Raw genomic sequence first — 24,797 nt, 5'->3', positions numbered from 1 at the left:
AACAGAATGTTGGACTATATGGATCTTTGGTCTGATCCAGCGTGACTCTTTTTATGTTCTTTAGGTACCAAAGTCCTAAGTTGTTTAGTGATTTATAGCTTAAAACAAGTACTTGGAATTGTGCTCAGAAATGCCTGGTAGCAGCATAGTTGTTACAAAGCTGATGTAATATGTTCCATATGTCCAGCCCCAATTAATATGTATGATGCTGTATGTATTGCACTAACTGTCATTTCTGGACAGTCTTCAAAGGCAGCCCCACATAAGAGCACACTGTAGTAGTCTTAAGGCGAGATGCTACCAGTGCATGGCTAACTGTGGCCAGGGTATTTCTGTTCAGAAGGGGTCACAATTAGCATACCTGCCTCAGTTGGTGGAATCTAAAGAGGCCATTTGGGCCTCCAAAGACAAGGCTAGATCTAATAGAACCCCCAGACCATGAACTCAGTCTTTGAGAGGGAGTGCATCTCCATCAAGAACTAGCTGAACATCCTTTCCCCAGTCCAGATGATACACCTCACCTGCTCACAGATTTTCTGTTTTAGCTGGATTGAGCTTCAATTTATGGGCCTCCATCCAGTTCATAACGAATCACAACTTTACCCAAATTTGATGAAAAACAGGAATAGAGGTGGGTATCTCACTCCAAACCACTGATGACTTTGCTCAGCAGCTTCATATAAATGTTAAACAGCATGGGTAACGAAATAAAGCTCTGTGGGACACTGTAACTTAACTGCCTTGGAGCAGTAGTCCCCCAGCACCACTTTTTGGAATAAACCATTGAGATGGGAATGGAGCAATTGCAAAATGGTCTCTCCAGTTCCCACTCCACACAGGCTATCCTGAAGAAAGCCATGGTCAATGATATCGAAGGCTGCTGAGTAGTCCAGGAGAATCAATAGAATCATACTCCTACTTTCTCCTGGTATAAATTATTCATCAGCATGGACAAAGCTGTGTCTCTGCCAAACCCTGGGCTGTAACCAGACAGAAATGGATCTAGATAATAGATATCATGCAAAACTGTCTAGGGTTGCCCAGCTGCCACCGCCACCTCAAGCATCATGCCTCAGAAGAGTATATTGGTGACTGGTTGATGTTTGACACAGCTCTCTGGATCTAGCTTAGCTTTTGTCAAGATTGGTTGCACAATTGGTTGCACCTCTAGTTGTGGCTGGGACCACCCGCTCACCAACTGCTAGATATTACAAGCCAAGATGGGCAAGGGTTGAACATAGAGATAGCAGGCTGAACTCTTCTAAGCAGCTTGCCCATGTGCTCAAGCTTCAATAACCAAAGCTCATTCAACAAAATCTGCCCCGACAATATATTGGATGTTCCACTGCAAAAACAGCGGAGTCCAAGTCAACAAATGTTATCTGTTGTTCTCAGATAGGTCACAATGGGTCCTTGCATATCATTCTGGTGGCCCTGATGGAGATGGCTCCAAACTACCTAGAACAGCTCTATTCAGGAAGACTGTGAAGATACTATGGTGGCAAGGATATATTGCTTCTTTATTACCGTTGTTACTAGACAGCAGGCACAGATATGAGCAATGTGTTCAATTGTATTCATTTCAAGTTATCCACCAGCTGTGCTCAAGTTGTCTGAATTGTTTCATTGCTCCAGACTTCCTAGTAAACTAAGGAACTGCATGAACTCTACCAGTTGGGAGACAGTGCTTTGGAATGATAATATCTACTACCAGAGTCATCTCTGTATGCCACAGAGCAGGTAGGGCTTTTATAGGAGAGTTAGCCATGTTAATAGGAAACTCGCCAAGGGCTGTCAGGAATCCACCAGCCTACGGTGGCAGCCCATTCCATTTTGTTGCCCACTCCTACAGAGGGTAGAAGCCACAGCAAACCTGGAAAGTAAGCTGTCCATTACAAGGGAATAAAAGAAAATGTCTCCACTTCCAAACTGTTGTTCTGCCCAAATAGAACGCTAAATCAAAAGTGTGACCAGCTGATGACATACTAAGGCAAACCTATGAATCCTATGACAAGGGAACTGTCAGGGTTGGATCGGAGCCCAGAGAGCCCCAAAGCAGTTCTGATTCTGAGGAAGAGATAGAAACCTTGGGAGAGGAACCCGCGCGCTGTTCAGGGGCGCAGCCAGGGGGAGAGCCCCTCCTGGTACACATTCCTGAGAGTGATAGTGACCCTGGCAGGGAGAGGGAGGCGCAACAGCAGTTTCTGGATGCTAGGCGCCGGCACAGCGTCAAGCGGGAGATGGCGGGCACTGAGAGGAGGCGCTCAGCCCACTTGGCGCAACGGCAACAGCGGCGCCCCGATGCCCCACAGGAAAGGGGTGGACTCTCTCCTCCTAGCCAATAAGTTCAGAGGTTTCCTGCCTTCCCCTACAAACAGAGATCAACTGATTCCTAAGGTTAGAACCCCCGAGTGGGCAGCTCTCTTAAGTCTCACTCATAGGATCAAGCAATTAGCATCTGTAAGCGTCATTAGGTTGAATGGAAATAAAGCCTTGGAAAAGAGCCCTATTGTCTGTGTGTTGATTCTGGCTACCTGAGGATTTCAGAAGGCAGCAGGGGTGACCTCCCGACAGGAAGCTTGGCACTGATGAAGACCAACATGCTGAAGATTCCCAACACCAAACTCAAGACCATTTCTAGCTCAGGTAGGGAGACCGTTGGGTAGTGAGACCATTGGGTAGTGAGATGGGTTGTATCACCAATTGAAACCCCAATCTGTCCCAATTAGCCAGGTACTAAAAATTGGGTACTGAATTGACAGGAAGTTTGGAAAGCTTGAAGGAATCTTATAGACCTTTGTAACACCCCTCCCTGGCCACTGAACACCAAGAACCCAAGTGGGCACAATGGGAAGATATCCATGCTTTCTAGCTCATCTACCCAGACCATAGAAATACATCCAGGATCACTTTCTAGATAAGTGACGTCTTATTATGGACCAGCCTCATACAGTTTTGCAGTTTCAATGTATGAATTTGCAAATAAGTTCTCCTAAAAACACTTTCATATATGAAATTATGTGGTAGTATTAAGATGTGAGCTTTTAAATCCCCAATCTGAGCAGCAGAAGAATTCATGGTTCTCTGACAGCCCTCCCTGATTTCCAAAGCACACTCCCTTGCTGGCCCCCCACTGCCCCCATTACCTTCTCTCCTTCCCCTTAAACCTTTACCTGCCTGGGCAGAAGAGCAGCAGTCATGTTTGCACAGAGTGGGAAGTAAGGATAGTTTTTTCTTCCTCCCTTCACCCACTGGATGGACTGGCACCCAGGCATGCTGATACACTGATACAGTGTGCCCAGGTGCCAGGATGGTCCTCTCACACACCACTGCTACTCCTGCTCTTGGCCAGGAAAATGGGAGAAGGTCATTCGGGGGAATAGGGAACTGGTGCAGAGAATGCTTTTGGAATAGGGAGGACTTTGGGGAGAGGTAGGTTTTTCCAGAGGTTTTTTTCCCCCCCAGAAGGAACTCAGTTTATCTCTGAGGCAAGCTGGGGCAAGTTCACCCATATCTAGATAAAGCCTTTCCTTATTTTATCTTACTAGTATGGGTTTTAAGCGGCTTAACACTGCCACAGTTGTCAGTGATTTTCACTGTTCTGTTATTTCATTTTAATAAGACAATTGCTATTTTAAATTGTTCTTTTAATTGCTTACCTCTCTAGAAGCTCTTTTCAAATTGAACAGCAAGGTAGAAATGTTTGTAAATAACATTTTAAAGATTATTGGGGGAACAATTTGTTAGCTGCCCTGGGCTGTTTGTAAGGAAAGTGAACATACACACACACACACACACACACACACACGAATTCCTGAGATATAGTGCTACAGTCCCTTGTATTGTGAGTTAGTAACAGACTTCCAAATTCTTTAACAATAAACTCAATCTATTGCTTTAAATGTTGCTGTATATAGGGACAGAAGTTGGCTGGTTGAGGATATCATGATATTGATTCAAATGTGATAGCACAGTTTCATTTGAAAAACATGGCAGAGAATATGGCAGCAGGGTTTGGAAGATGAAGGATTTTGCTTAAAATGTAAGTTCTGTTTGCTGTAAAAATTCTGTATAAATAGAATTGTTGACAGTTGATCACAATATACTATAGCTATTTGTGGGAAGAATCATAAAATGAAGGAGGAAGATTTTTGATACATATCTGTGTTTGATTGCATGGCCTATGTATTTTAAAATGTTAAATATTTTAAAATTGACACTTCAACAACAGTGAGTGACTAAAGTTATATACACCAAATACATAAAACAATACTGTAAAATAGCATCAGTAATAAAAACTAAAATAAACCACTAGATAAATACAAAGCAGAAGGAGCAATAATTGTCCCCAAAAGTCTGGTAGAATAATTCTTTAGCAGTCTTTGAAAACTTAACAAGATCCTGAATCCCATCTCTACCCTGGGTGCCAGGGGTGAACATGCATCCTTCTTGTATGCAAAGCATACACTCTACCATTTGAACTGTAGTTCTCTAAATCATGTTATATTTTATTAATACAGGCTAGTCAATTTGTGTAGGCAAAGGTACTGTACATTTACAACCATGAGAATGTAGAAATCATAATGTCTCAGACCTGATGCCAAATCCACAAGGGGTGGAACGGGTGGGTGAAGGTGGATTGAAGAGGCAGTAGAAGAGGCAGTAAAGGCAAAGTAGCTTTTGCCTCAGAGGAGAAGCAAGCCTGAAGGGGTTGCAGGACAGACAGATAAATGTTAAAAGAACAGTTGGATGGAGGATCACCAAGGAAGAACTGGGAAGGCCAAGAGGTCTATGGCTACCACATAATCTACCAGACTTAACTCTCTTAGAACCAGCTGTATTTATTTTTTCTTCGTGACCTCTGTGCATCACACGTATGGGTTCCACTCGTCCAAAGAGCTCACATTTGGCTATTCTATTTAATTTTCACAGCAACCCTTTGGCATAGGTTAAGTTGAGATATGGTGACAAGCCCAAAGTAAAGCAGTGGACTTCATGACTGGATAGTAAAGTTGAATGAAAATACTGAAATGGGAGGCATTTTAGCAATTGTTGGTGGGGTTTTTAAAAAGTTCAAGGGGGGCTTATAATTTGTGGCAGAAGTGGTGCCATGCTACTTTTTTCTTTTTCTAATATTTTAGCTGTTGGTTGCCATTCTCCCTCCATTTGCCCACATGAATGCCTCAGAACAATGCTGTGTCTGAGCACTTTTGGTAAAATAATGGCAGCCAGTGGCTGCTAAGAGGAGCTATGCCCTCACAGGTGGCATCACTAAATAGTAATAAAGAAAGGATCTCTCTGCCACTGCTGCTACAAATGGTAACCCCCCCCCAAACATTTCAAAGAATCCCCCCCAAATCACTCATATTTGGGGAGGCCACCCCCTCCCCAAATTCAAGTCACATGTTGTCACAGTGAACTTTCAGTTTAGCACTTACTGGATAGGGATTTTGAACACAGGGCTCCTTAATCCAAGTCCAATACTGTATTATATTTACAGTGGTTCTCACATCATGTTGTACCACAAATTCAAGCATTATACTCTATCAAACAACAGATCCTTTAAGTCCATTTGTTTTCTCTAGACATGCATCCTAGAATCCTTTCAAACGTACTTACTGTTTTCATTTTGGGGAGGAATATGTCTGTGTATGCGTTGCTACTATTCTGGATGTCCTTTTATTCATACATCTGTTTTATTTGTACTTGATATATAGAAAAATAATATAGGAAGTAATTATTCATTTGGTGTTGTAAACAGGCAGAATTACACGAGTGGGGAGAATGTTATGCATGTTCACTGAAAAAAGCTAACCAATTTGGAACATAGCCAGTGGAAATGAAGAACATCCACTTTCAGAGCAACGTTGGTGGCATGTGAGCTTTGAGACTAAAAGTTATCATTCTGACAGATTCAGAAATAAAACAGTAATCTAAAATCATACAAGCATTTTATTTTATATTAGGTTAGTGAAGAATATGCAATAACTTTTCATATTCACTGCCAAGTATGTGCATAAAATTGTGATGGAGCAGAAATCTGCTCCGTCACCTGCATATGAATTCTCAAAATTTCTATATAATTTATGATGGTTCTCATTTATTCTGAGGAAAAAGCATTTCTTTTGTGTCTATGTTTTCTTCTTGTCTACTTTATTCTTCATAGAACCCCAAGGATTGCAGCAAAGCCAAGAAACTAGTTTGTAATATCAACAAAGGCTGTGGTTATGGTTGTCAACTTCATCACGTAGTCTACTGCTTCATGATTGCATATGGCACTCAAAGGACGCTAATTTTGGAGTCTCAGAATTGGCGCTATGCTACTGGAGGCTGGGAGACTGTTTTTAGGCCAGTGAGTGAGACATGCACTGACAGATCAGGAAGTACTACAGGGCACTGGTCAGGTAAGCCTCAGTGAATTATATAATTATTTTTCTTTATTACTCAGTAGACATGCTAAAAGAGACATCTGTTAACTAACATTTTAGTTGCAAAGATGGGACACAGTGTGCTTCTCCATTGTAGATGGTAGCAGATATTTTTTATACTGAAATGAAGAATTAAAAAAAAGAATTAAAAAATTTAAAAAAATTAAAAATATCCACTGTATGAATTCTTCCAGGAGTGTTATTTTTTGTTGATTTTTGCCCAAGTGGGTAGGGGGCACTCCTGCTTGATCTTTGCTGAGCACTACTTTTATGAGGTCTGGGGGGAAATCTATTGATCTGAGATTTTATCTTCCAGGCAGGGTGAGCAATATATAATAATTCTCCTCTGCTAGCTGTCAGAAACCATTACAAGTGGAGAGAAGGGGTTTCTTAAAATCCTGAATGCTCCCATTTGCCCCTGAAAGTTCTGAATGTCCTGCAAGGTTTGTAGATTACCTCCTGAGTTAAGAATCACTGGGCTATAAGGAACGATTTTATGAAGATGTGCCATATTGCATGACACTGTTCTGTGGTTACTTGAAGCTTGCAGGGGAAGCTGGTAGCAGTCAAATCAAGACAGGTGAAGTCCCAACCAGCAAGCAGAGTCAGATCATAATAAGAAGGTCAAGTTAAACAGATACAGTTTGATCCAAGTAGACAGGGCGAGGCATGGCAGGCAATGTCAAGCAGAAGAGAAGAGGACCTTGGATAGCAGGTCCTGCTGGCTGGAATTCTCTCCTACTAAGACAGTAGGAGAATGTTGTCCTAGCAGGGAGCTAAAGTCAAATGAAGCCTTAAATAGGTTGACAAGACCTGTAGGGTGGTCATCTTCACCTGATTTTGTAGCCTGAGACTTCTGGAAGGTAGAGATTCTGCCAGGGAGTGATCCTCTGAGAAAAAGGGCAATGGTAGCACTGTGTCCTCTGACCAGGAGGGCCCCGAATAAGGCACTGATTGTCCTATCCCTAAAGATGTAGCCTGTGCTTCATCGGAATCCTCCACTGCACATTGGAAGGTACAAGGGCAGAGGATCACAGCACCATGTAGTCAAGTGCTCTAATTCTGGCCCGTCAGATGGACCTGGAAGCCCACAAATGGGCATAATAGAGATATTCCTCTTCCATTGTTTGTTCACACCATCTGAGAATAATATGTATTCTGCTTTTGAATATTGTGGCTCAGGTTTTTTTTTAATTGTGGCTGCTAGCCAACCATGTTATCAGTAGTATCTAGGACAGTCTTCAACCCTCATTCTTAATGTAATTGAATAGATTATTGGGCATATTGCCTGGGATCCAAGAGGTCATGGAGAAAGCTTTTCTGAACGCGTATGTATCAAAACACGGTTCGCTAATTGCACTGAAGAAACCAACTGTAGAGAGCTGTTTATATATAAACAATTTAAGAAAGATATCAGTATGAATCTCTGTCCATTAATGCATAGGGTTGGATCCAGACTTGTGCTCAGTGGAATTCTGCTGGCAGCGGAGGAGGACAGGGCAACAATTTTTGCCAATTCATGCAGCAAACTGTGCCCCCTGAAAAACTGCTCTGAAGGATTGGGGAACTCCAGCATGGGAGATGGTGCTGGAGGCAAAAGGGGAAGGTGGAATCAGCAAAAATTGCTGCCCCATCTCCTTCCTTCATCAGAAAGCTTCTGTTGGATTCCCATTCCCCCGGTGAATGGAAGGAGTCCTTCTGTTCATAGGTGGGCATGTCCGGATTCAACCCATAGTATAATAGATATACCAAGCACACAAATTCTAGTTACTTGAGCTTTTTTAAGGTCTCATATTTTTTTTTGTTTCTTCTTGTACTGAAGAATATTTTTACTTCTCTTATTGATAAAGCAATCAGGGAAGAGACCAATATATTTGTAGACCTAGCTGTGGCCGTGTTTCTTCTCTTCTTGGAATTCTCACTTGAAAAGTAGCTCAAGGTTATCATCAGGACTACCAGATGTTTGACTGAAAATCAGTTCCATTGAGTACATCATCTGGAATATGAAACTAGAGTTCTCAATTAGCCTACATTTTTGTTAGAAGAATTGTAGCCTTTTATTTGTCCTTCACTAAGAGGAGAAGAGAACTGCTAGTCTTAGAAACATTGGTTGTTCCTTCTTTTCTTATCCAAATTCTTCCTGGGAAACATAGTCTTCCTGCCACTTTGAAACGCTTACTTTGAACCAGTTACTGGTTTTCAAAGGGTCAGGTTGGGTTCAAGGCATCTGAGGCATTTTACAGTTGGTTTCAGCCCTGGTTCTCTGAAACAGCACTCTCTGAACCGGTTTACAGGTTCGGTTTCAGGTTCGATTCGACTCTCAGAATTAGACTGCAGGATCCTCCAGTTGAAAAGAATCGTCACATGTGAAGGTAGTTGGTACACACTTTATCTATATAATTCTAAATATAAAGATTATTTGGAGTGGGTAGACAAAGTACAAGAGGCACCTTCACTTAATTCATAGTTTTGGAACGTTTCAATTATGTTAGTAATTTGCCATAATGTGCTTCTTTTTGTTTGTTTTTAAAAATCATATACTGTCTTTCTGTAAATCACAGGTGTCTAACACTAATATTTTTTAAAATAACAAATTTAAATTATTACAGCAAATGGATTATAAATAGCAGACAGGAAAATACCTGCTGAATATGCCTTTAATATATGTCTTATGACATCCAAAAGCTGAACAAGCAAGGCTGACCTGGGGAGGTCAGCCTTACTTCCCCAAAGGTGTTTGTTAGAGCACCTTCTACCGTGTGAGCCACTGTGGCATGTGCAGGAAGACACCAGCAACCAAGAGCCCCAGGCATTCCTGCATGCAGAGGTTCAGTTCTCCTTATACCATGTACAGTACACAAAGGGAAGAAAGGAGAGGCCATGTAACACAGCACCCAAATAGCTCCCTTGGGAGAAGGCCTGCAGAGAGGACACACAGACCTCCTTGGAACAACGGTTCATGATTCACTGAGGGAGGGAAGAAAAGAATCTTTTGCCAAAGCAAGGTAAGAGAGGGACCAGGTCAGGCAACAGGGGAAGTCTCAACCACATACTGAGAGCAGCAACCTACTGAGAGCAGCAACCTTTGGTGAGTAGCTCACCAAATAGCTACTAAAGGTTGGGAAACTGGAGAAATGAGTTCAAGCCCCATCATGGGGAATGTGGGCAAATATGGTCCTGCTCACCTTTTGTATGCTTGGCCAGTAAGAGTCGTGTTGGAGGCAAAAGAGAGGGAGCTGCCAGGACTGAACACACACTACAAACACTACAGAGCTGCTCTTATTCACTCAGGCATAGCAGGAGCAGGAAACAAAGACATTGGGGGCATTTATGTTTTATTTATTATAAATATTTATATCCCGCCTTTCAGGATAAAAATCCTTTTAAGGCGGCTTACAAATAAGAAGACGATATATCAGTTTAAACCACTATGGACAATATTAAATAAAGGATCCGTCCACAGGGCAGTTGATGGTAGAAAGCACTGTGGGGTGGGGGTGGGGGGACAGTCCAGGTGGATGCACTGGGAGGACCATCCTCCCAACATGCCTGCTGGGGACCAATTGGCGTCAGGGTTGAGGCCATACCCCATTCGACATCATTCGTCTCTTGCAGGGCTTGGGCCAGAGGAGGGGTCACCCCAGCCAATTTTGGTTGCTCACGCCTGACCTAGTCTTTGTTAATGAAAAGCTTATTTGAATGGGCAGATGAGTGCTTAGCCTGTGTGGGAGATACTGCTATCCACTGTTGGGGAGGACAGTGTGTTCACCAATACAGATTGAAGTAAGACATTTAAGATTATTACAAACTGCAGACTAGGCTTTTTCATCATGCTTAGCAACACCCTTTTATTCTCCTCCTCCTCCTTGCTTTACATCCTGCTTCAGGCGGTTTTAATGAGCCTGCTAAAGTATTATGCTGCAGCCATTTTAAAATAAAGAATAAAAATGAAATGTTTTCTGTAAGGAAACTTCAGGGCTTGAAAAATATGATAGATATTCTGACTTTTTGAAATGGAAGCGTTTATATTCAAGTGTGAATATTCCTGTTTCCCCAAAGTAATAAAGATTTCCAACTGTACTTACACATACAAAGAACAGCTATAACTAGCTGGCTATGCCAACACAGATTTCCCTGGTTTTCCCTTTGCAGTTACTATGTATTCATTTTAATAGATATGTAAAGCAAACATTTCCAGAACTCTGTTAAAGTATGTTTTCTTAGAATTTATATTCCTCATGCAGTACTCTTGCATTGTAATAACTTGGAGACAATGACATTAAATAACAGTTATTAAATTGTTTGTTCTGATCAAGCAGAGTGTAATTAAAGTTGTGCATTTATCTTCATACTAATGAACTGAAATGTCCCTATTGGAAAACTTTAATTAATTTTGATTAGTAATTATTTTAATATGTTCAAAGCCTATGATGGCTGAAACAATTTATATAGTTACCTAGTGTGAAAATAATTAAGAGGTTTATCTGTGAATTAAGAGGATTTTTTAAGCGCCATTGTTGCTGTCTTTTCTATTTATATGCACTAGCCATTCATGTGTATTTCAGAGACTAATTAAATCACTTCTAGTATAAAAGGAAATAGCATGAATTCTAGTAAGGTATTTGACAGTAATCCCATAGGCTTTAATAAATCAGCAGTGTTTTTCCTTGTACTCTTCTTGCAAAAAAATCTTGGGAATGTTCCTGTGAACTTCCTATGATATGCCTTTAGCTCAAGCCTGATATCTGGGGTGGGGTAGGGATGTTACAAGAAAAGGAATTATGGTGCTGTCAGCCCTAATGAGATCAGTCCGTTGACCACCTTTACATGATAAACAGCCAATGAGTCAAATATGTTTTTATGAGAGTCTACCAGTATTTCTAGAGTGAGTGTGTGAATATTAAGACTAACTTAATTATGATTGCAAATGTAAAAGTATTTATAATCTAGTCTACATTTGAACTCTGTGCCATTATCACACCATTGCCTAGTCAGTCTCTGTTATGTGTTCAGTTCAGAACCACAGACCTCCCATTTTGCAGTCTAACCCTGTGGATGACACTAGACGTGATGGCTGCAGGTTGTTTAAACCCAAGTGTGAAGTTTTCTGGGCAACAGGAGCCAGCCACAGCAGGGGTTAGCTGAGCAGAAGGACAAAGGTTCTTGAAGTGGCTCAAGGACTCTGTGGAAAAAGGAGGAGATGGGGCAGATGCAAAGGATAAAAGCTTGAATGCTGGAACTACATAGAGAAGAGAAGAAAGACAAAGCAGAAGCAAATAGGCTCAAGAGAAGTGGCTGGAAGAAGCAATAGGAAAGGAACAAAGACCTGAAGGTACAAAAAGGGCTAGTAGAAATGGAAAAGGACCAGCTGGCTCATTAGAAGGCGCAGGAGCTGAAGCAGAAGACTGGCTGCTAGGAACAGTAGGAGAGACTTCCCAGTGCAGACAGAAAAATACAAGAATGAATGGACACATACAGACTTACCCACTTTTACAGCAAACTTTTATCAGATCATCCTGACCCTACAGCTACTTACTGCCAGCTTACATCACTATGTGTAATGTAAGCTGCATTCTTTCTGATCCTGCAGATACCTATGTTGCTCTGTGGGCATTCACCCTGGTCCTGCAACTACTTACTTCATTCCGTGAGCATTCATCCTGATGCTATAGCTACTTACAAGTATCGCTCTGGTGGTATTCCACTTTATCCTACAGCAACTTAACCTACTCTGTGGACATTTATCATGATCCTGCAGATTCTTAGAAGTATTGCTCCAGGGGCATTCTGTCTTATCCTGCAGCTACTTACACTGATCTGGAAGAAGTGATTCTGATCCTGCAACTACTGAACTAAATGATTCTATGCTGTAACAAGGCTTACTGAAGTCAGTAGTAGCTATTTTTAAGTTGTCATGTTGTTCCTCTTGGATAAAAGCAGGGGAAAGTGACATGAAAGAAGAAAGAAGTGACATAAATTAATACAGTGTCTCTTGATGTGTCCAATGCATTGTCTTGTCCTGTGCTGTGGGATTAGTTTCACTTTTTGAAGCCTGAGGAGGTGGGCAAGATGCTTGCATCTGTGTGACATACCATATGCGCTCGACCCTTGGCTATTATGGCTTCTTCAAGCTAACCATGGGGACTTGACTGTCTGGACCAGGTGGGGAGAGTGGTGAATGCATAATTGTGTGACGGTGTGGTCCCTGTTGCCTTGAAGGAGGTGGTGGTGCACCCACTCCTGAAAAAACCCTCCCTCAACCCAGAGATTTATAGTAAATATTGCCCAGTTACAAATACCCCCTTTTGGGGTAAGGTGCTCAAGAAAGTGGTGCATCCAGGAGCTGCAGGTGCTCTTGGATGTAACTGACTATCTTGATGCATTCCAGTCTGGGTTCAGACGAGGTTTCGGGACAGAATTGGCCTTGGTTGCCCCGATGGATGACCTTCTTTGGGAGAGGGACAGGGGGAATGCAACCCTGTTGATCCATCTCTCAGTGGCTTTTGATACTGTTGACCTGGCTCCGTGAGTTGGGAGTTGGGGGCAACGTTTTACAGTGGTTCGGCTCTTACTTTACAGGGTCGGTTCCAGAGAATAACATTGGGTGACTGTACCTCATCTCCCTGGCAGGTGAACTGTTGAGTGACACAGGGCAGTATTCTAAAATATTCCCAAATATTGTTTAACATTTATACGAAGTCATTGGGAATGGTCATTAGGAGATACGTAACTCTTGGCACTTAGGTCTTAATGTTTATTGTAGACAGTTCCCTGAATTATCATCTGTTCTGAGTACATTTGCAAAGAAAAGGCCAGAATATTAATTTTAGGGATTATTAGGGAAATTTCTGTTAGAAAACAGAAAAATATAATAATGCTTCTGTATAAATCAGCAATGCACTCTCACCTTAACTATTGTAGTGTCCAGATGCCATGCACATCTTAAAAAAAATTATATGTGAAAAGTAGCAAGAAAGCTTAGGGTCACTGAACCCACCATTCAAGTAAAAGGTGCAAAGATTTTCATTCTTCTACACAGAGTGAGCTAATGGTAAACAGGGGTGCAAAGATTTGCTGTGCCACAACTGCCTTGTGAGGCAAACCAGTTGTGCATGCTTCTGTCTGATGGTGGCTGTCACCATTCCTTTTTTCACTGTAATCTTGGTAGGCGACCCCAGAACAACATCTCCCTGGAGTGAGGTAACTGAGATCTCCTGTCACCACTGTAGGCAGCTTGCTTTCCTCTTCTCCATAAGCACCAACAGATAAACACAAGCCCAAGTGGCTAGGCAGGTAGGGAGTGAAACTGCTCTCATGGGTTTGTCAGAAACCGTGCTGAAACCTCAGATCCAAATTGAAAGAAGATAGTTATTAAATGAAACATTCTGCTCAAAACTAGGGGAGTTAAGTACCATCATAGTGCTACCTTGATAGAGCTTTCTCTAAGTCTTGTGAACACCGAGTCATAGGATTCTTATTCCACAGAGCTGTCCATGCCTTGAGGTCAATTTCTTCTTTGAAATATTTTTCCCATGCTGCCTTAAGTCTATTTGTGTTTAAGGATGTTTATCTTCAAGATATTTTCAGAGAAATAATGGTCTCATTCTAGTGTGAGATCCCCATTAATGCAGGATATTAAAAAACCACATGAGCATAACCTGCCATCTTTCCCACTCTGCCTACTAGAAGCGAAGCAAAACAACTGTCAATTTTTTCTCTGGTCTTCTCACATGTTATGTGTCAAACTGAATTTTTTGCTCTTGAAAGGTCAGATAGGCTCGACTATATCTGATGCTAGATGTCAAATACTATGCACGTTGATGATAGTTAGGAAAAACAGTTGATGAATACTGAGAACTCAAAGCACTTCATGTAGATTGATAGAGTGAGTGTCTATGTGTGGATGCTCTGAATTATTTTCTTTTGATATTCTAGTAAGCAGAGGGTAGCGGGGAAGGAGGAAGTTGCAAAATAGGTTTTGCAACACCCATTCTTCCTTTGTAGATGGTGGGAGCAATCCTATGGCTCCTAGACATTGTCTCAGGGGCCATAGGATAGCGAGGATTCCCCCTTCCAAGGTATGAGACAGTGCTCTGATCTCAGAAGGTGGAGTCGGAGATCCAATCCCCTTCCCCCACCCCTTGCAGCCAGCATGGGAAGAACCACACCAGCTGGCCTCTACAGTTAGAAAACAACCTCAGAGAGGGGGAAAGGGGGCTATTCCAGTGGGGGGGAGGGGAAGAGACTGGAGAGGCCAGGATATGAGTCATCCTGAGCCCCTTCCAGCCTCCTTCCCTCCCCCTCTGAAGCACCATTGGTAGATGGCCAAAAAAGCCCATCTAGCGAAAAACCCAGCTATCTGAGGATGGGAAGGGGAAGATCAGCTCTGCTGTTCCTCCCACCCTGCTGGCTTCAGCCCAGCAGGGCAGTGGATACATAAGAACCTCCGAGTTCGGAGGCTTCTGTCTCGTGAGGGCGCAATCGATAGGATTGCGTCCTAAAGCTAATTTTTATTTTGCTCATTGGGACAGCTGTACTTGTAAATGGAAGTAGGGAATTTATGTATGCACAGCATGGACTGATGATTGGAACTTTTTTTTGTCTCTTAATAAAATTAAGTCATACACAGCAACCTAAGTACAAATTGTTACTGTTGTTAGCTGCTATGGGCTGCCTTAATGGAGAAGCAGGAGATACTTATAATAAATCAGACTCCCCAATAACTGTTTTTGATATGACGTAAGCTGACTTCCAAGGCTGAAAGCTAACAATAGTTTTTCAGATGGATGAAAGTTGTAAGATGGAGGCCTCTTTTGCTGCAGTATGCTCACTCATTTCTTCTGGTGCAAAACCTGCTTGAAGAGGCAAATTTTTGAAGCACCTAAAAATCTGAAAAGCCTGTTTTACCAGAGCTGATTGTGGTATGGATGTGCATGCTACAGATAACAATAGCTCTATTGTACCTTACCACTTTAGTGTATCTTTCTAGGCAAAGTCACAGGAGGGTGGACTTTAGATATTTCTGTTCTGCACCAGTGGTACTCTGAATTGATGATGGGGACATGCTTGGAATCTATTTTTAATCTGTGACATAAAGTCAGAGGCATTCCCATGAAATAATAGAGCTGGTAGTAAAAATGAACCTTATGGAGGAATACTTGCAACAGATGCATTTTCCTGGGGGGAAAAGCACAATAAAGCAGTCTACTAGGCATGGGTAATGAAGCGAAGAATTGAGTACATTCCAAAAGCCATTATATTCTACTCCAGTAGAAATAATATAAAAGAGAAGCCTTAGTTGAGTATACGTTCTTGCTTTTGTACACTGGTATTTTCAAGCATGGTCTAGAAATGTACCATGTGTCCTTATTTAGATAATACCATACTGTATTTTGAGAACTGGGATACAGCAGCAAAACTGAGATTACCTTAATGGTAACTGGACTTCAGGTGAAACATGATTTTGGGACAATGAATTTGCTACAATCTATAGTTTCAAAGCTATAAAAGAAGGGGTTGCAGATAATTCTGGAAACCACTAGGGACATACAGGGTGGTATCCAATACTGCCTATGTACCAGCGGGACCCACCACTGGTGCAACAGGAACCTAGCACTTCCTAAAGCAACTAGAAATGAGCCGAAACGCTAGTTTCTGGAATGGAACTGGTCAGTGGAGCTAGCAGATGGCAGCCCTGTTGACCTGTCCTGTTCAGGAAACTAGTGTTTTGGTTCATTTTCAGGTTTGCTCTAGGAAGCACTAGCTTTCTGTTGCATCAGTGGTAGGTCCCACTGGTGTAACATATTCAGTGGAGGTGAGGCAGCAGCATGGTATACTGCTCATAATCTTTCCAGTTGGCAGGCTGGACTGGCTGTGAGCACTGTTGGTAAGCGCAGCAATGGCCACCATTTCCCTGCCCCCAAAAGATGCTCCACATAGAGCTCTGGTTGGCTGGTTAAGAACATAGTTCCCTCCCCCATGGATAAGGAAGGGCAGGGTAGGAGGCAGGTGCTCACCATGCTACATACCTATGAAAAACAATGTGCAGTCTTCCTGCCCTAATCAGTTGAATTATTCCCTCTCCTTCAGGAGGCAAGATTGATCCCCCTCCCAGATTTGCTGAAACAATGTAGTTTGGCAAACTGTGTACTAGTCCTGGGCAAAGCAGTTGAACAAATGGAGATGGTGATTGATGGATGCAGGATTTTTTAATTGGTTTTTCTGTCATAGTCAGATCACCTCCTTTTGAGCTTTAGACCCTGTTGAGGATAGCTTTTCCCCTTTGCAAGAATGGGGGACCTATTAAGATGGTCCACCCCTGGAGGCTAATGAATCAGGAAGGTTTCTAGAGGTTCTAGGGTTATATGGCTGGCTGTCCTGTCAAAGTTCTGCTTGATCTGTGGAATGCGGAAATGGCCCAGGTAGTTGTCATATACACCTCCATGGTATACCCCAGAGCTAAGAATGATGAAATAGTAGGAAGACAGCTTGGGCATAGATGGAGGAAAACTCTCAATGGATGCAATTGAACACTGCTGTGTGCCCATGTTTGAGCTTATTCAGGGACAGTGAAGGCAGTGAAGAAACATTACTTCTCTGCCTCTATTGCATCCTCTGTTGTTCAGCAAAGCTTTTTAGGATTGTTCGCAGCATATTATATGCTGGCCCTAAGGACGCTATAGCACTGTCGGATGTCTGCTATGACATGTTCGCAAGGCATTTCCAGGATAAAATCTCTTGCATCTTCTGGGACTTAGATTCTGTTGTTATAGCAGATGAATCTGATAAGTTATCCAGAGTGCAGTCTTGTCCAGTTTTGTTTGATGACTTTCTGTTGGTACAGCTTGAGAACATTGACAAAATGCTTGGACAGGTTCATGCAACCACTTTTGTATTGGATCCTTGCCCAACATAGCTTATTAAATCTGGCAGGGAGGAAACAGCCAGCTGGGCTGGGGAGGTGATAAATGCCTCCTCGCGAGAAGGAGTGGTCCCGGGAGGCAGTGATAAGACCACTCCTGAAGAAATCCTCCCTGGACCTGGAAGATCTTAAGAACTTTAGACCAGTGGCTAAATGTTATTTTCCTAGGCAAGGTCCTTGAGCAGGTGGTTGCCAACAAACTCCAAATGTTCTTGGATGAGACTGATTATCTGGTTCCATTTCAGTTGGGGTTCAGGCCAGGTTTTGGCATGTTGCCCTGGATGATGACCTGTGTCAGGAGAGAGACAGGGGGAATGTGACTCTGCTGGTCTCCTTGATCTCTCAGCAGCTTTTGAAACCATCAACCATGGTACACTTCTGGGGCAACTGTCTGATCTGGGAGTGTATGTGTGTCTGGGGCGTGGGGGGGCAGTATTGTATTGGAGTGATTTTGCTCCTTCTTGGATGGCCAGCTTCAGAAGGTGTTGCTTTGGAGATATCGCCTGGCACTCTGGATTCTCCAGCATGGGTTCTGCTGTAGACAGTTTTGTCCCCGATGCTGTTTAATCTCTACATGAAACAGTTGAATGGGGTCAGCCAGAATTTTGGTGGGTGTTGCTATCAGTATGCTGATGACATGCAGCTGTATTTCTCCTTTTTATCTTCATTAGGTGAGGCTGTAAATAAGTTACAGTGCTGCTTGGCTGTGACAATGGACTGGATGAGAGCTAATAAATTGCAACTCAATCCAGGCAAGACCGAGATGCTGTTTGCGGATGGTTCTTCAGACTGGATGGAGGGTGTTCAGCCTGTTTTGGATGGGATTGCATTCCCCCTGAAGGAGCAGGTTCATCGTTTTGGAATTCTCTTGGAGCCATCATTGTCACTCGAGGCTCAGATAATCTTAGTGACACAGAGTGCCTTCTACCAGCTTCAGCTGGTAGCTTAGCTACGGCCCTATCTAGACAGTGATAACCTGGCTTCAATAGTCTATGCTCTGGTAACCTCCAGGTTAGATTACTACAATGCGCTCTACATGGGGCTGCCTTTAAAAATGGTTTGGAAACTGCAGCTTGTGCAAAATGCATGGCCACATTGATAGCAGGGTCCAGAAGGTCTGAACATATAATAGTAGTTCTGGCCCACTTGCACTGGCTGCCTGTATGTTTCTGAGCCCAATTCAAGGTTCCAGTTTTAATCTATAAAGTCTTACATATTTTGGGACCACAATATCTGATGGAGCACCTCCTCTGGTATGGACCTATCCATACATTATGATCATCATCTGAGGCCTTCCTTTGAGTGTCTCTTCAAAGGGAGTTTTGAAGGATGGCAACAAGGGAGAGGGCATTTTCAGTGTTGGCCCCCCAATTGTGGAATGTTCTCCCCAGTGAGGTCTGCCTGGCATCAACATTGTCATCTTTTCGGTGCCAGGTTAAGACTTGCCTCTATTCCCAGGCATTTGACGGTATATGATGAGCTTCTTAATTTAGTTGTTTTATTGGGCTGTAGTATTGTATTGTTAACTGTGTTTAGCTGATTTTAATTGTTTTAATTTTTGTATGTTTTAATTTTTGTTGTAAAATGCCTTAAGAAAGGTGTCTAAGAAATTTAATAAATAATAAAATAATATATTAAAAGGGGAACAGTATACTCTCTGCCTACTGGGCAAAAATGTTTTGGCAACCTAATTTTTGCTTAAGACTAGATACATAAACTGGCTTTTTAGTAAACTCCACTAGTTGATCAAGACTTTATTTTTAATATTCCCATGAAGATTATTGCTTTTGCCGGCAACCTTTTGGGTTAAAATCAGCACTGAAGTACTAATGCATGTGCTGATAATCCTATTTGAAGGAAAACCTTGGAGTAACATTACTGAAGGTTGTAAAAGGCTTTGGAATGAGCTAGAGCATCAGCTTAAAACTAAATAAGCAAAAGTTCCGGATTCAGTTCGGTTTAATGGTCAGGAAAGTATATATTTAGCTGAAAGATGCTAACAGAATATGTGACTATCAAAACTTAGAGGGACTACAAGCATTATTATGAATGGTTAATTTTTGTGAGGAAATGAATATCAAACTTGGCAGCTCACTCAGCCATCCTGCGAGCCTTGCAGAACAATAATAACTATATTGTAAGCTGCCTTGGGGATATGAAATGTCTAGATAATAAACATTGTCCAGTGAACATAAGTCCTCCCTCTGCAACATTGGAGTGACCAAAAAGAAGCCCTCTTGCTCTCCAGACATGTTCCCAGAGCAGGGGGTAAACTATGCCAGCCCTAGAAGTGGTGTCATTTATTGAGAGCAGTGGGAGGATACAATTAAAGATGGAAGAATGTCCATAAAAGGCCAAAAGGAAAGGAAAAATGCTGTCCCCTCTACCTTTCATCACATAAGATTGCTCTGTTTATCAGTCAATCTTTGTCACAGTGCATACCCTTAGTTCAGCAATCTGTCTGTAAATTAGATACCTACTGATCATTTGTTTCACATGTTAACTATCCACTGTACTGAATTTGTCAGGATCCTTTTGTTTAGTTCTTGTGTACATGAAATAAAAAGGCAAAAGTTTTTGTCTTCACCTTCTAAACTATCTATTTAGAAACAGGTGACATAATTCTCATTAGCCAGTCTTTTTTATCTATTCTCCAAAGAATGAGTGTCAGAATGTTAGTATTAATAATGTTAAACTGCTAGTGAGGAGTTGCCAGTTGTATATTTTAACAAGAGGGAAGTATCTCATAATTTGGCTGAATTTCATACTCTGATTATTCTAACATGAAGGTCATGTCTGCATTTCCTGCTACCTCTACTTCAGTGTGGCAGGAAGCAGCAGATGATGCCCAAGATCCACTAGGATACTCAGAAACCCAATTTAAATCACAATCCTATGTCTTCTCACCTAGGAGTAAGCCCCAGAGAACAGGACTTTCTCTCAGTAAACATATGTAAGATTGTGCTATAAGTATACTGTTAAGGTTTGGTTAATGCTCCATGTAAGTGCTAAATAAGATTGTATAATAGTAACTGTTAGAACTTCATGAAGACGGCAAAAATTTCCATTGCATACAGTGACTGAAAAGCACTGGAAGGAGAAACTTTAAGTTTATATTTCCAGCAGTAACAATTGCATTAAAAATGTTCCTATTACAGCAGTTCAAAGAGAATTTACAGCCATAGTAAGATGTAATAATTACAATTAAGTATGAAGAGGAATGCAACACTTTTCAATTAGTACTCAGTAGTTGTAGTCTGATTGTTCCTTGAAAGGGAACTGTAACTTTTTCTCTGACAATTAATGAATAATCACTTATTCCACTCAATCAACCAGTGCTCAAGCTGCATACAACATTTTTTAAAAATATATTCAGTGCAGAGGCATACACTCGAATAGTTCTGATTCTACCAAGACAGACATGATTTTCAGACTTATGACATGGGGAGTCATGCCTTTCAATTAGCCTGTTTCCTTTCAACTTTTTAAAAATACATATTTTGTGGGGGGAAATTATTTTGTGTATATTAGGGCAACTGCATACATGTTATATCAGGATTGTGCTGGAGGGAAATGGTGAGTTCCCAACTACTGCACAAGCACAGGCATAAACCCTACATTGTATTCCTTTCAGCGCCAGGGGAAGACCTTTTTATTTTCCCAGGCATTTTAGCATTTTAGCTTTCTAAATTTTTAGCTTTGCTGTTTTAAATCTGTAGTTTCAACTCCTGCACTGCTGCTAGGTTTTATTGTGGTTGTATTGTTATATTGTGGTTTTAATGTTCTATATATTTTAAATTGTTTTATTGTGTGTTGTTTGGTTTTAATTTTTGTGAACCGCCCAGAGAGCTTCGGCTATTGGGCGGTATAGAAATGAAATGAAATGAATGAATAAATAAATAAATAAATAAACCCTATGTAATTATCTTGCCTCCAACTCACAGGTCCCCTTAGTGCAATGTCAGCTTAGAACTTGCCTGTCTGGCTCCCAGTAATGAAGATCAAGGACAGAGAAGGCTGTGAGCTCAAAGCCCTCACTGTCACCATTACAGCTTGAGTGTTGATGTCAACTTACCAGGGAAATTTAAAGTCTGTGGTTTAATGTCAATTTACTAAGCAGGATCTTAAACCAACCTCAACTGTGCTTTTAAGATCCTGGTTAAACTGACATTAAATTACAGTTCCCTGTGTTGAACATAAATGACAACTTGCGGTTTAATTAAACTAGGAAGAAAGTGCCAAGAAAAGGAGGAGGCAACAGAGGGGTGAAGATGGAGCACATGATCTTGCTGTTCATTCTTAGCTGTTAAACTGTAGTTTAGCAAGCTGTGCATTGAGTGTCTGAACCAAGCCCATAAGAACTCCTCCTATTTTGGATTGGTATGGACCTGTTTGGGCAGTAAACATTTTAACCAAACTCACATATTGTAGAAAAGCTAAGGAAACATAATACACAGTTAGATACGTAGAAAAATGGGGTTTATAACAGAATAACTAATTTCATGATAGTTATCCATATACTTTATTTTCTGTTATCTAATTGGCTCTTTTAAAATATTCAGATGTTCCTGATTTAATTTCTTTGTATTTATTACTTTTCACTATGTCTGTATTTGAGTATTTATGTTGGTATTTATCAATGGTAACTTCAGAGGATATATTTATATTATCAATATTTTAATAATAAAGAGTAGATTAAAATACTATACTTTGTTTTAGTCTCAACTATAAGGTATTAGTAATAGTGTACAAAACCCTAAACAACTTGGGACCAGGATACCTGAGAGAGTGCCTCCTTCTTTACCAACCTGCCCAGTCACTGAGGTCATCAGAGTGCACGCTCCTGGTGGTTCCACATGGAGTCCACCAGGAAAAGTGTCTTCAGTGTGGTGGGACCCTTCCTGTGGAATTCCCTGCCTTTGGAGGTCAGGCAGGCATGTGTTCTTTCTGGCACCTCTTGAAGACATTGTTATTTCAAGAGGCCTTTCTTGTTTACTGATTTCGGCCTTATTGGAATTTGCCTTTTTAAAAAACGTTTTAACTGTTTTAACCTGGTCTTTTATTCTTTTATCTTTATTGTTCACTGCTCGGAAATCTTCTGATATAGAGCAGTATATAAATATTGTAAGTAAGTAAGTAAATAAATAAATAAACTATAACAAATTTGACTTGCTGTGATCTGTGTTTATACTTGTTTTATGTTTCTGCTATGGCCAGTGGTTAACCAATAAGCTACTACTGTAGGAAGGGCATATAGCCTGTTGCTGGAGTATGGTAAATTTAAAAATGAAAAAGGGAAGACATAAAAAGTATAAAAGTTCTTAATTCCTTTTCTAGGCAGTAAAGTATGATGGTTGCTATTTTCACCATCTTGTTAATTCTCAAAGGCAAAGAAAATGATTCCACAAGTAACTTTTTCAAAGGTGGTTCTTTAAAATCACTTGATCATAAGGAGCACTCTCATAGGGCAGCATCCAACTGGGATGTTGCGCTCCCACTGATTGTGTTGTGCCAGTGGGAGTGACCACTTGAGCAATGGGGATTTAGCCGTTCTAAAAGTAACCCTGGAAACTAGCAGAAACACTCGTTTCCATATTGGGGCAGGGCAGCAGAGCTCCCTTCTGTGAGCTCAGCTGGCCTGCCCCGTTCTGGAAATGAGTGTTTCTGCTCATTGTGAGTTGCTTTAGAACCACTGTTGTGCTAAAGGTTGCCCCCACTGGCACATGGACACAATAGGATACTGCCCATAATTTTGAACATTTGTGATTTCTAATGTCAGGTTGCTTCGTTACTCAGCTGAAGCTGGATTATCCAATATGAAAGGAACTGTTTCCTGAAAAGACGATACAGCACAAGGTGAAGTTGAACAATATCAGTTTATGTGGCTTCACAGAATATGTCTGCACTTGGTGTGGCCTGCCATCTGCCAGATATATGCAGATTTCATTAGTTATGTGTAAATAACACATGCAGAATATCTATATCACTCTGGGTGATTAAATTATTTCAAGGTGACTGTCTGAGCAAGTTGAAGAAACTGCTTTTCTTGTGCTCAGTGCAAACTACTTAAGAAAAAAAACTTACTTGAGTTTTTAATGTAATTGTGTAACTTTACCTGGATAAGCTTCATGTAGGAACTCAGTTCTGTGATGGAAGCAATTCTGCCCTCAGTCCAAGGAAGTTTTAAAGTTTATATACCAATGACTGGTTTCTGTTCTTAAACTGAAAAGTAATCACCATACTCAGATGATAGTGACTGAAGAGAGGGAGCAGTTGTTCTTGTAGGTGGAGGGAACTGGCGGATTGTGCACTGAAGCCCTCCTATTTGGTAACGAAGTGCTGCTGAGCAACTAAATCTAAATGGTAAGCCCGTCAGTACTTGTACACTTCTAAGCTGCCTTCTGCAAGGATGAGGGCCAAGTCTTGCTTAAAATGAAATCTGCTTTCTCAGCTCCTACTCTCCGTCCGTTTTCCCCACGAGATCAGGTGTTTGCTAGGAGCTATGGTGCTGGACTGAGGTGGGTTCTTTTCTCTATCACTGAGGTCACTGGACCTGTGTCATACAAGGTCCAGTATGCAGATGGGTCAATGTGGCATCACGATGTTGACCAGCTGAGAAGGCGTTCTGGCCAGAGTGGGTTATCTTCAGCAGAGGTCTGCTGAAGATCTGTCCGGAATTGATGAGTTTCTCTCATCGGCTGTTGAAGTGCCAGAACCACTAAGCAATGGGAGCAATATTCCTTCCTTACCTACAGCAGTTACTGAAAGGAAGTCATCTGAGCAATCTGTCGGCTACACCTACACCTACAGTCGACTACACCTATTAGTTGACTGCAGAGACTGTGCTGTGAAAGGGTTCCTCCTCGTTGGCTGAAAGACTATGATAGCTAAGGGGGAAGGAATATTATGTATTCTAACAGGTACTGTGGGTTATTGTTTTTGAACCTTGGCAGTTCCTGTAGAATTCGGAACAGCAACAGAGGGTGGAGTTTCTGCTAAGCCCTCACTTCTGTGTGTGCTGAGTAAAGAACAGTTGTGTTTGAGGCCCGCTGATTTCCTGGAGTCATTCCTGCTACCTGTATAACACTTTTGCGTTTTCCTTGATTGAAAGATACATTCATAAATTGGTCACAGTTAGGTGAATTGCTATTGCAAGGGGCAAATAGTTTTGCAGATTTTAGCATGCTTCAAGCTGAACCTAGGAAAGCCAGATTCCTCTTTCCAGAAGGGGAAATGAGAGCTGGTTCCATAAGTGTGTGTGTAGCTGCTGCATCAGCCTATTGTCTAGACTATATGACATCACTGGTGCCAAGCAATTTGTTGTTCAGTCGTTAAGCCGTGTCCGACTCTTCGTGACCCCATGGACCATAGCATGCCAGGCTTTCCTGTCCTCCGCTCTCTCCCGGAGTGTGCTCAAATTCATATTCTTTGCATCAGTGATGCTATCT

General features: G+C 41.6%; 1 protein-coding gene across 2 annotated transcripts in view; it reads left to right on the top strand.

The window, feature by feature from the left end:
- FUT8 (fucosyltransferase 8) overlaps positions 1-24,797 on the top strand; it is a 111,959-nt gene that overhangs the window by 40,141 nt on the left and 47,021 nt on the right. The window contains exons 5-6 of one of the 2 annotated variants that reach the window (XM_084849085.1): positions 6,167-6,404; positions 8,723-8,800. In XM_084849085.1, the coding sequence (XP_084705211.1) occupies positions 6,167-6,404; positions 8,723-8,800 (316 nt within the window). The remainder of the gene's footprint in view (positions 1-6,166; positions 6,405-8,722; positions 8,801-24,797) is intronic. The other variant, XM_084849093.1, reaches the window with a different exon arrangement.

The sequence above is a fragment of the Heloderma suspectum genome, chromosome 1 (assembly GCF_057233095.1).
Source record: "Heloderma suspectum isolate Gila_16-S chromosome 1, 16-S_ref, whole genome shotgun sequence".
Classification (NCBI taxonomy): domain Eukaryota; kingdom Metazoa; phylum Chordata; class Lepidosauria; order Squamata; family Helodermatidae; genus Heloderma; species Heloderma suspectum.
The sequence above is the reverse complement of the archived record's forward strand: the minus strand, read 5'-3'. Positions and strand labels throughout refer to the sequence as shown.